A 13107-nucleotide genomic window follows, 5' to 3' on the forward strand; every position below is an offset into this window, starting at 1 on the left:
TTTTTCCCCTTTCCTGGTTTCAGCTGCAGAAGAAATAGCAGAATTCCTGTTGCCTCACCACCACTTGGCTCTCTGCAAGCTTGAGTCATAGAGCAGTGTTTTTCAGCTGCCAGTCTGTGGACCGATGCCGGTCCGCAGAAATTTTCTTCTGGTCCACAGGGCCGGCACCTCCATCGGGCCCAAGAGATTGTTCTGTAGCTGCCAGTCCTCGGAACGATCAATGTGGCATCTTTGGGCTGGCTCCCTGAGTGCTGCAGTGCACAAAGCTGTGGGAAGTGGCTCCTACCCGCGGCCTGCGCCTGACCCGGAAGCCTTCTCTCTGACGTCGCAACGTCAGAGGGAAGGCTTCCAGATGAGGTGCGGGATGCTTCCCACAGCTTTGTGCAATGCAGTACTCAGAGAGCCAGCCCAAAGACCTTGCATTGATCGCACCGTAGACCGGCCTGAAGCTAACACTGGGGGGCAGGCCAGAAGGCAAGGCACATGGAGGGAGACAGACAACAACGGTAGGGGAAATGCTTTTATCTTTTTTTTTTATTTAGTGATTTTACATCTGCCCTTATTGTCTGTCCTAACTGTCTGTTCAGGAAGAAATGCATCTGTTTGTTTTTGTCTGGGGGTTGTACTGCTTGCAGGTTTCAATTTTATTTTTAACTTATTGAATCGCTTATTTAATTTACTAAGTGATTTACATAATAAAATAAAAAGGTATACACACATACTAATTTTTACAATATGCTAATTTTTACAATAAATTGCATAAATTTGACAGATTGAAATACAAACTAACATACATAAGGAAAAGAGGGCAGAACTACAATAGTATTTATTAGAAAAGAAGACATGAATGGTAAGAACAATGGGAAGGGGGAATAAAATATAAAAAAGACGATAATCATTAGATGTGATTATAAATTTAATAGCGTCCTTTAAAAAGGAAGCTCTTCAGAAAGACTTGCATCTTAGGGTCTGTTTGTTTGAATATTAGTACTGTACTTTTGGTTTTTGGTCCTGCATTTGCATTGGGTTATCTGTTTTCTGGTAGGAATGAATGTTGAAAAGCATACAGTGTACTTTGTGTATTTTAATTTTGTGATTAACCATTATGTGTTGTTAATACAATTATATTGTATATGTGTCAAAGCAGCTCCTGATTGGATAAGGCCCAACTTAGTGCAGGAAGAGGCGGTCGGAGCATACAGCGAGTGATTTCCTGCACTCGCCGGCGCTCTGGCTGCTCTCCTGCCTCTCCCGCTGCCCTCTCCTTGTTGGCAGTTCGCTGTCAGAAAATACTGCATATGACCGGAACTGTGAACCGCCGACTGCGAATAACCGGGGGAACACTGTATTATGGGGGCAGGGTCTGGGGCAGAGATTGGGTGTAGATGGGCACGACTTAGCCTAGTGTTCTTCAAATGCTGGTCCACGGACCGGTGCCAGTCCACAAAATAATTATTTTATTTACGCCGGTCCATAGGTGTCAAAAGGTTGAAGAACACTGTCATAGAGCATTTGGTCTTGTGGTTTCAAGTTTCATAAGACTTGAAACTACAAGATCAATCTGAACTTCTGGCATTGTGCTTATGCTTACAGAGAGTCTCACAGGGAAGCAGGAATCTTGCTGTACGCACCACAAGAATTTCCAAGCTTCCAAGGGCCTGAAAAAAGCAATTGATAGGCCAAATTCTGGTCCACAGGCCATAGTTTAGACTAGTGGTTCCCATCCCTGTCCTGGAGGACCACCAGCCAGTCGGGTTTTTGGGATAACCCTAATGAATATGCATATGAGAGATTTGTGTATAATAGAGGTGACAGGTATGCGAATCTTCTCCATGCATATTCATTAGGGTTGTCCTGAAAATCTGACTGGCTGGTGACCCTCCATGACAGGATTGGGAACCACTGGTTTAGACAAACCTGAGTTAAAGGTTCCCCCTAGTGTCTTGCCTGCAAAACAGAACCATTTTATCTCAAGAGGGCCCTGTATTGTCGTCCATACCAAGTCCTGTGAGAGCCTAAGGAAGACCAGGATTAGTTTCCATTTCTATTCACTATGTATAGAATAATAATAATTTCTGCTCTACATGCACAAATTCATCTTGGCTCTCATTTCACAGATCTCGTACAGAGTATTTGCCTTGGAAGTTGTAATTGCTCTGTTAGATTTACCTGAGAGACAACTGCATAGTTCTGTTCCTCCAGAGCATCAGAAATTTTTACAGCACAAGTTCCTGATGCAGGCTATGGTGCTGGGTCGCTGCTCAGACAAGGCACCCACTGTCCGCAGTAAAGCCCTTTCCTGCTTCGCTCAGTGCCTGGAAATGAAAATGTCCTCTTTTATAGAGGGTAGAACCATGATCCTGCAAGGCAGTAAGTATGGGAGGAAAAGAAAATAGAGAGTCTTCATATGGCTGAGGTTTGTCTAGATCAGTGTATTGCAAACTGTGTGCCGCAACACACTAGTGTGCCTCCTGAGATTTCAGGTGTGCAACAACACTGGGGAGGAGGAGAGGAGAGGTGCCGGCTGACTGCCTACAGGACGTGCCTCTCGCAGTGAGAGGCATGTCCTGTAGACAATCAGCTGACACCTTCACCTCTCCTTCTCTCCAGCCCTCTTCCCTGCTGGTACTCCTGTTTGGCGGCTCAGGCCCATCTGGATGCCTCGAGCTATTACCACTATGTTTAGTGTGCTGCGGATCGACAGATTGCTGGGCACTGGTCTAGATAATGCAGTTCAGAAAGCATTTAAAGATGGTTCTTTTTGATTGCATCTACATGTGAATTGCATTTCCATTTTTTCTTTTCTCTTTAGTATGTGATGGTTTTTTGTGATGTGATTAGATGACTTTATTATGTATGTTAGTGTATGCCATGCAGAATTATTGGATACAGCGGGTTATAATTTTTTAAAATTAATTAAAATAAAAAAAATAATAGATTTGATATTCGGGGAATGAAATGTGGATAAAAAAATGAACACATGGTTCACTCCAAACCTATAGAATTGGTCTAAAGCAGGGATCTCAAAGTCCCTCCTTGAGGGCCGCAATCCAGTCGGGTTTTCAGGATTTCCCCAATGAATATGCATTGCAAGCAGTGCATGCACATAGATCTTGTGCATATTCATTGGGGAAATCCCGAAAACCTGACTGTGTTGTGGCCCTCAAGGAGGGACTTGAGATCCCTGGTCTAAAGCAACCAAAGCACAACAGAGTTCATAGAGAATGACACAGGGTCAAACTTTGTCCCTGTGTCATTTTCTGTTTCATACATGGATATAGAACAGAGCCTAATCTGTATACTGTAATGGATGAACAGGAAAATAAGTGTCTTAAATATTGTTCCTTGATGCCAGCAACAATGGATGAATCTGTTGTAGTAACAGTAAGATGCTTGAGTAGCTGGGCAATAGATGGAAGGATGCTGCAGATGTAGGAGTCTGTTCAGCAGATGAAGACTTGTGTTGCTACATCAAAGGCAGACAAGGCACAAATGATGTCATTTTACCTGTAGTTTATTTAAATCCAAAAGCAGCTTCTGCAGTTTATCATTGAAGTCAGTTGCAAGAAACTGGAAAAATTATGATAGATTAAGTTATAGGTTTTGGTGGAATTCATTGTGCCATATTTTTAAAATGGAGAAAATATTAGCTATCCAACAGGGAGGTTATAAAAAATTAATTGAAGTTTGGGAGGCATTAGCAAATTATTGTAAGGATTGATTATAATTAATAATTTATTTCTCCCCTTTTGTCTACTGAAGAATATGGGGAGAGGGTGGGATTAATTTTAAATTTTATGAAACTATAAGATTATACTGGAGGGAGGGTGGGAGAGAGAAATTATATTATGATTTCATTGAATGTATGATTAAGTAATATTACAGTGTATGTGATTGTATTATGAATCACTTGTTGAAAGTTTAAAAATGAATAAAGAAATTTTAAAAAAAAGTCAGTTGCTCAATGTGTTAAGTTTTTTTTATATATTGATACTACTGTAGTCTCAAGTCAAATATTTAACACACTGCAGAATTAATGTTATGGATGTCTCGCCACTTTAGCCTAGATGATTCCCTGGGGCAGAGAAAGAAACTACCTTGAACACCCTTTGATTCTGGGTCCTCTTTGATTTTTCAGCTTCTGGTTGTACAGTCTTAGGAAGAACCAAAACCTCTCCAGAAAATTCACTTGCCAGGAGCGAAGGTAAAGACATTTTCTTTCTATTGATTAGAATAATCATAATACTTCTGCTCCAAGGATATTCCAAATAAAGCATGAAGATGTTATCATTTTGTCTAAAACAAATTTATGTAACTTTTAGGACTAATTTAAATGTTCTGAAAATTGAGGAAATGAGAAGCTGGAGGCCCTGATTATAGCGATACGTTGCCTAGACTGGCTTTTTCCTTCTTTGTGTGTGAACTGATATCTAGTGTCAGAAACAGTAATAGGAGCAGATCCTAGGAAATAGTGCATAACTTGACATTTTAATCTTTTTGTACATATTATTTTTTTCTGCTTGTTTTTGTCTGTATTGTAGCCACTTCCTCCTCCAGTCTCCCACAGAAGTCACAGGGAATGTTCAAAACGCTGGAAGTGACGGATCCCAGTGAAAGCTCCATGTCTGATGGTGTGTTTTTAAGGTCTAGTTTAACCACTTTGGATTGATTTACACATTGATTGTATAGGGTCCAGTGTTCTAACTTTACACAGGTTGCCAGGCATTAATTATTCAAAGTTCAGTTGTAGGACTTACCTTCTGCCAGTGTCATTATACTTCTTTAACACCTCTTCGTTTTAATTGGTTCCCTATCCATTTCTGCATATGATTTTAGGCATCTTTTAATTGGAAGTGCGCTTGTTTCTGTTGTACCTCATTACCTCTTCTAATCTCTCCTTACATCCTTTCTCAGGAATGTTGTCCATCAGGTAAGTCACTCATAAGAACATAGGCATCGCCATACTGGAGCAGACTGAAGGTCCATTAAGCCCAGTATCCTTTTTTTCAACCGCGGCCAATCCAGGTCACAAATACCTGAAAGATGGCAAAAGTTAAGACTAAAACAGATTTGATGTTGCTTATCTCAGGAATAAGGAGAATATTTTCCCAAGTCAATCTTAATAATGGCTTATGGACTTTTCTTTTAGGCAATTGTCCATACCATTCTAAATTTCTTGGGTCATCTCTGGAACACTTTAAAAAACAAAACACACCACCCTTCAATCTTCCGGTACCATGCTTGATTTTAAAGATAAATTACTAATAGCTCTGCAAGTTCTTTTTTTGTTTTGTTTTTTAAGTTCGTCAGTGCTTTGGGATATATACCTTCCAGTCCAGGTGATTTGCTACTACTTAGTTTGTCAGTTTGCCCCATTATATATTCAGGTTTACAGACGGTTCCATTCTGACTCACTAACATGAAATATAATTTCTAGCATGGTATCGCCCTCACATCTTCCTCTGAAGACCAAAGCAAAGAATTCATTTAGTCTCTTTGCCTGTGGTCTTGTCCTTGCGTTCCCCTTTAACCCTTGATCATTTAACAGTCCAACCAATTCTTTTATCAGCTTCTTGCTTCTAATGTATGGGAGGTAAACTTATGTTCAAAGTCTCTTTGCCTGCCTTACCAGTGCTTTGTATTTGACGTTCATTTCCTTATGCTGTTTCCTGTTATCTTTAGTTGAAACTGTTTATTCTGAAGGATGTTCTTTTATCTCTATTAGCTTTCTCACCTTGCTTTTTAACCATTTTGGCTATTTGACTGCCTTTCCCCTTTTTTAATACATAGAATATATTTGGACTTCCAGGATGGAATTTTTGAACAAGATCCATATCTGATGTAAATTTTTGAACTTGTAGCTTCTCCTATGAGATTTTTTGACCATTTTTCTTCATTTTATCATTGTTTTTTTTTTTTGTTTGTTTTTTTTAAGTTAAATACTAATGTATTGGATTTCCAATGTGTAATTATTCCACTAATTAAATCAAATCTGAACATGTTATGGTCACTGTTGTCCCTTGCACCGTTAACTTCTTGAGCCGGTTCATAGACAACCCCGCTAAAGATAAAGGCGCGCGCCGACAACTGAGCGCAAGACGGAGGCGCGCGCCGAAGAAAATGACAGTTTTTAGGGGCTCCGACTGGGGTTTTTGTTGGGGAGCCTCCCCAGTTTACTTAATAGAGATTGCGCCGGCGTTGTGGGGGGTTTGGGGGGTTGTAACCCTCCACATTTTACTGTAAACTTAACTTTTTCCCTAAAAACAGGGAAAAGTGAAGTTTTCAGTAAAATGTGGGGGGTTACAACCCCCCCACAACGCGGCACGATCTCTAAGTAAAGTGGGGGGGGTTCCCCCCGCCCCCCCTGTCAGAGCCGTAAAAACTGTAATTTTCTGCGGCGCGCGCACTGTGCGGCACAGTGCTCAATTGTCTGCGCGCGCCTTTGTCCCGGCGCGCTTTTGACCTGACACCCTTGAGCCAGGTCATGTGGTACACTAAGGACTAGAAGCCAAACAAAACAACTGGGAAAGTAATCCCTTAGCAGAAAAAAAAAAGTTGGATGGAGAACAAGCTACCAAAAATCAAGCCCTAGAAGAATCCAAAGTGTAATAATATAACTGTAGGACCACCTCAATCAATAACTAACAAATGGGACCTGGCAGGGGGCTTTGTTTTGGTGACTAGGGACTAGATCTAAAATTGTTTCTCTCCCCCCCCCCAACTTGTTAATTCATGAACCAGCTGCTTCATAATATTACATTACATTAGTGATTTCTATTCCACCTTTACCTTGCAGTTCAAGGCGGATTACATAAGAATTGTTATGATATTAAGAAGTACTTAAGGAATAATTTGAACATTTTCTAATTTGCTAAGGAATAGAATAGTATTGCAGGAGGAGTTTGGGACATGTCTGGTTGTGTTATATTGGTTTTATATGTTTTTTGAAGAGTAGGGTTTTTGTTTCTTTTTTGAAGGTTTTGTAGTCTGGTTGAAATCAGCAGATTGGTGAGTTGTCTGCCCAGTTTAGCTGCTCTGGTGGCCAGTAGGTTGTCATACAGTTTCTTCGTTTGACATTTTTGGTTGGCAGGTGTGAATATTGTGTGGGTTCTCCTGATTTTTATCTAGGACCTTTACCTCCCTTGCATGCCCTGATATTTATTCAGTCAGTGATGGGATAATTGAAAATTGAGAAAATCAAATGCACAACATGATGAGTACTGTAATGGTTTTGTGAGAACCAGTTAAGTAGAGAGACCTCAGCATACTCGCTCACCAACTATTTACAGGCAAATTCTGTATTTGTCCTCCTAAAGTTAGGCGCCTAATTTGGGGGGGGGGGGGAAGAGAAGAGTGGTGCAGTGGTTAAAGCAATTGATAACATAAAAAGTAGAGCTACAAAAAAAAAAAATCCCAATTTAAAATAATGGCATCTCCAATGTAAATATCGATAAACTATGAACTTATCCACTATGCATCTTGGCTATAGTTTAGTACAGAAAAAGACCTTGGATAGCCTTCAAATCATGTCTCGGAGCAAAAGCTGATTAATTGAATGGGACATCCATTTAATCATTGCTCTCAAAAAACCCTCTTAATCCTATCATCTATTTGTTGATGGCAAATAGAAATATAAAATCAAAATCAAGAAAGACTTAGCTTGGTTGGAAAGGGGATCAGGACCTTTCCAATCAAGCTAACCCCTTCTTTTACAAACGTATAGCACGGGTTTTAGCGCCAGAAGCAATGGTAACTGCTCCGACGCTCATGGGAATTCCATGAACATCGGAGCAGTTACCGCCCCAGCTGGCGCCTAAACCCATGCTATGCGTTCGTAAAAGAAGGGGTAAGTTTTTCTTGATTGAGTTTATATTTCTATTTGTCATCAACAAAAAAGAAAACAAATAGAAAAATAGATGATAGTATTAAGAGGGTGTTTTTTGCTGTTAGACATGATTTGAAGGCTGTCTGAGGTCTTTCCCCACTTTTTCAGGACAAAACTACAGTCAAGATGCATAGTGGATAAGTTCATGGTTTAGTAATATTTACACTGGAGATGCTATTATTTGAAACTGGGATTTTTTTTGTAGCTCTACTTTTTATGTTGAGTGATTAGAATTTGTAGGGTTTTTGGTTTTTGTGCAGTGGTTAAAGCTACGTTCTCAGCACCCATGCTGTTCCTTGTAACCCTGGGCAAGTCACCTAATCTCTCCATTGCCCCAGGTACCTTAGATAGATTGTGAGTCCACCGGGACAGGCAGGGACAAATACTTGAGTACCTGAATAAATTCATGTAAACCTTTCTGACCTCCCCTGGGAGAATGGTATGAAAAATTAAATAAAATTATCATGATTCCCTATTTTCTTTAATTCAGCCACTGTGCTTGCATTAGATTTTTTAATTGCAATAAGTCACTGATTTAATATTAGTTTAAATAGCCCAGATACCAATTTGTTGAACCAGAAGGAATTTTATTACCCCTATTTTCATAACAGTAAAATAATAGAGCAATATTGTAAGTAGCACATAAATAAATAACATCCAATATTACACTACCCTCTGACATATCATTCTTGTGATTTCTGCTGAGGGAATTCAGTTGCCAGCAATTAACTCCTAAGTGAAGTTGCCAAACTTTAAGAGTCTGTGCAACCTTTTTGTTAATAACTTTTCAATTGACTTAGGGCTCCTTTTACTAAGGTGTGCTATGCGTTTTAGCGCATGCTAAATATACACACGCACTAATTGCTAACAACCATTATAAGTCTAACGCGTCTTTTTGTAAAAGGGGGTTAGTTATTGGTGTTGGCAAGCCTCCAAGTTCCATTGCAATTGAAGACAATCTGAACATTCCTCTTAGGCAGCAGGATGGCTTTCCTTAGTCTGTCTGGAATGTTGCAGAACTTTGTTTCCTGTCAAAGGTTGGCTGGAATTTATGGGGTGCGATCACAGATCAGCTTAGGTTTTGCTGCTAGTTTATGCTTTGAAGCTAATAAATAGAAATAAGAAAGATAAGTTAATCCAATTAAAAGGTATTTTTTTTTTTTTATTTCTTACCTTTTTAAAAGTTGGATTAATATGACTACCGCACTGCTTTGTAGCCGTAATTTTCTTTTTCTACAACTTTAGAGTAATCTTATTTAAGAATAAAATTGATTTTATTATATAGGGTTCTGTTTACTAAGCTTGCTCCCCACCCAAAGTAAAAAAAACCTTGGGTAAGTAGACCTTTTAAAAATAAAAGGCCAAAACAATAACACGTATAGAGGATCTTCAATTTGAAGAAGTACAGTTTGCCAAAGATCATCTGGTGATTAAGGCATTGTAACAAGAAATATATTGGGCAGATTAGATGTCCTCATTTTAGGTTTCTCTATCAGTATTGCAGGTAGGCTTTCTGGGCCAGTCTGCTCTGGTCCAGACCTAGAATGTCTTAGCTGCTTGCACAGTTGAAATGTAGGAATTTTGTTAGGCCTGAATAGCCATGGTATGCATGTTCTAGCCTAATACATAGAATAGGAAGCTGAGCAAATTCAATCTTTGGGTGAGGTTTTTTCAGAGATGTTCTTATTCATTTTTTTCCCCTGCTATTCTCTGTGCAGGGAAGGAAATTATGGCCATGCTGCACCTAAGAACAGGCGATGAGAAGGCGAATGTGAGAAAGTCTGCACTTCAGGTCAGTGTTCTCTTTAACTTGTTTGTGGTTTCAAATCCCTTGCTCTTTGTTCCCTGCTTGGTTTTATCACTTTTGAAAATAGATGTGTGGGAATGGTGCATATCTGTTGCACAGAAAATTTTATCTCTTCTGATGTTCAAATATTTGTGCCAGGTTTGAATTACTGGTAAAATAAGCCAACCATTTTCTTTTGGAGAGAATCTTCAAAAAACTGGTGAAGGACCTTGGGAAGTCCTGAGTCTTGCAACTTTTGGAAGATCATTTCAGAATGTTAAGGGTCTCTATTAATAAAGGATAGGGGTAAGGAGGCCAGAAGTTTGAACAAGATTTGGGGGGAGCAAGAAAGCAACCTGCAAAAGAGGATCAAATGTCCACAAAAGGGCATTTGCCATGAAAATTGGCTGGTCTGCTCCAAAATTCAACCAATCTATTCGCAGTGGCTGCTTTCAGAACCAGCCTTTGGGTTCTGCATATTATTCAGGAAGAGGGGGATATGCCTATGGGCTCTCTAGGAACCTGTTCTGAATGCTTTGCATAGTTCTTATGTGAAGTTAAGAGCCATAGTCTAGGAAACATTCTCCCATCTGTATCTGGAGACCATAACACCAGTTCCCTAAATGGTATTCCATCTGTTTTGTGGTGCCAAATAAAGGGGACACTTTCTGGTCTATCTTGACCTCCAAAGAGGTCAACAGTTTCTTCAAGTGAGGACATAACATTTCATTGTCATCTTTTATAAAGAGACTTCCCTCAACCTCAAAGAGATTTATTTGCACCTCTCAACAAGAGAAGAGCTCTAATGATTTCTCTGTTTTGCAGTGATGGTCAAGTTTTGGCTCTTGTTTGTGCTAGCCATTAAATGTGCCAAGTTCCCATCTCCATCCACCGACCTGGCATTTGAATGTTGTTTTTTTTTGTTTGTTTTTGAAGGGGTTTTCTGCAGCAGTTAGTGACAGCAGCAGCAGTGGACAATGATTTCAGACAGCCTGCTCATGCCAATCCATAAGTCTACTTTCTGATATAACTTCCGCTTCTGCCTAGGCAAGAAGTGTCAGAGGAGGCTCAAGTTGGCATAAGCAGGCTGTCTGAAGCACTGCCTGCTGCTGCTGCTGCTGACCATTACAGTAAAAAGGTGAGGCACATGCTAGCACTATATTTATTTATTTATTTTTTAAAAATTTGTCAACCGCCTATTCCTAAGCGGCATTACAAAAGTAATCTGTAGTGATGTACTGATTGTAAATTCTGAGGATACACACAATGCTGGTGTCTGTCCCCTAAGGCAAGATTCACTGGTGATTCTTATTTAACTGATTAAATTCTTTCAGTTATAAGAATTTTGGGGTTTACATAGCTAGGAATTTCCTATTTTTTGTTTTTCATTAGAATATTACCCTGAATTTCTGCAAAGTCTAAGCAGAATAGTTTAATCTACTTTTTTCTAGCTCTTTTCTTGCAAGAGATGACATGTTTGGTACATGGAACCAAGGCTATTCTCTTGTTGCATCTGTTTACATTTGTCACCAGTGTTGAACATGTATAGAAAAAAATGTCTAAACCTTTTATCTTAAAAAAAAAAAAGAGGTTGGGGGGTGGTAATTCGCTTTAAAATTGTTGCTGCTTTTGGAACCAGCCTTGTATGTTTGTGGCTATAAAAATAACAATGATTAAAATTATAAATATTGAACTTTTAAACACAATATTAATATTCATTTGTTAAATGATAAAATTGTTGGTGTGCCGTGAGATGAAAGGTTAAAATTCTTACTTCTAGAAAGAAACAAAACCTCCAACCATAACAACCTAGAAATAAATGCCATCACATATCCCTTACAACCCAACCTAAAACTGCATGCGACTTCAAATCAGCAAACGGTTCAGAAGGCATTCACAACCATGCGCAACTTAAGACACATTTGAAAATACTTCAACAACGAACAATTCAAACTCGTAGTACATGCTAAAACAATTACAAAACAGTCCAAAATACAGCCCTAAGACTAATACACTCGCTGAAAAAATATGATCATATTACCTCAGCTTTCCAAGACTCTCACTGGCTCCCAGTACAAGCACGCATACAACACAAATTCTACTGCATCCTATTCAAAGCCCTAAATGGAAATGGACCAAGCTATCTGAACAACCACTTAATCAGGAAAAATACATCCAGACCAAGGAGAGCTCAAGTACACTTTACCCCTCCCCCCCAATCAAAGGCATGCAAAGCAAAAAAATATATGATGGTCTACTAGCCACTAGAGCAGCAGAAATAGACCACCACCTCTCAAATCTGCTGACCACGACGCCCAACTACAAAACATTCAGGAAAGAACTGAAAACCATACTATTCAAGAAATTTGTCAAATGATCTAACCAAACTATATCAACCCTTCCCAGATCCCGGCGCATACTATAGCTATCAACCTTGTAATCTCCCTGGGAATGCCCAGGCCAATTTCTTGTTGTAAACCGCCTAGAACTGAAAGGTATTGGCAGGATAGACATCAATGTAATGTAAAATTTGACTATAATGCTGAGGACCTTCATCAAAGTTCCTGGAGGACAAGTCCATAGTCTGTTATTGAGAGACATGGGGGAAGCCACCTATTGCCCTGTATTGGTAGCATATATTGCTACACCTTGGGATTTGGCCAGGTACTAGTGACCTGGATTGGCCACTGTGAGAACGGGCTACTGGGCTTGATGGACCATTAGTCTGACCAAGTAAGGCTATTCTTATGTTCTTATGATAGTGCATGCTTCTCGCATGGGTTTGGAGCTTTGGTCTATATTTCTAAACATCGCCCAGTTATAACAGAGCTACTGTCTTTGAAACACTGAACAAGTAACTCCATTTTTTTTTCTCCCGTTGCATATCCTGACATTCCAGTATTCTGAACCAGCTCCACATGCAGTTCTGCTGATACATCAGGGTCTTGGCCTGCAGCATCTATGTTGCTTCATAACTCTGTATTGCTCTCCCCAAAAATAGACAAGTTGTTTTCTGATGCAGTTTGATCTAATTGCTAAAACGTAGTAGTCTGTGCATTTTAGTACAGTCTTAGAGCATCTGCTCATACTAGACCTGGGCCTCTCATAAGACTGTATGGATGTTCAAGTTTATATATGAACACATGCCTAGAGAACACAGATGAAGCCATCGGATTCATTTCATGTCTGCCAAATTGGTCTGTAGAGAGTGAAAAATTCCAGCTGACCTATCATTTGCACAACATTCTCTGTTTTTCTTGTACATAACTTACTTTTTACCAGGTGCTGATGAATATTTTAAAATATAATTTCATCCCATGCACATCGGAGGATTTATCTGCCCTACAAGATCGCTGTCGGGACCCTGCAGTCTCGGTTCGAAAACAAGCATTGCAGTCATTGACTGACCTTCTTAAGGTAAGGGAGAAAGCACAGA

The 13107-nt window shown here is 39.6% G+C and overlaps 1 protein-coding gene across 2 annotated transcripts in view; it reads left to right on the plus strand.

The window, feature by feature from the left end:
• Positions 1–13107, plus strand: part of NCAPD3 (non-SMC condensin II complex subunit D3) — a 196370-nt gene that overhangs the window by 88893 nt on the left and 94370 nt on the right. For both annotated transcript variants that reach the window (XM_033919103.1, XM_033919104.1), the window contains exons 11-15: positions 2118–2370; positions 4139–4204; positions 4542–4631; positions 9604–9677; positions 12954–13088. In XM_033919103.1, coding sequence (XP_033774994.1) covers positions 2118–2370; positions 4139–4204; positions 4542–4631; positions 9604–9677; positions 12954–13088 — 618 coding nt within the window. The remainder of the gene's footprint in view (positions 1–2117; positions 2371–4138; positions 4205–4541; positions 4632–9603; positions 9678–12953; positions 13089–13107) is intronic.

Source organism: Geotrypetes seraphini, chromosome 13, assembly GCF_902459505.1.
Source record: "Geotrypetes seraphini chromosome 13, aGeoSer1.1, whole genome shotgun sequence".
Lineage (NCBI taxonomy): Eukaryota > Metazoa > Chordata > Amphibia > Gymnophiona > Dermophiidae > Geotrypetes > Geotrypetes seraphini.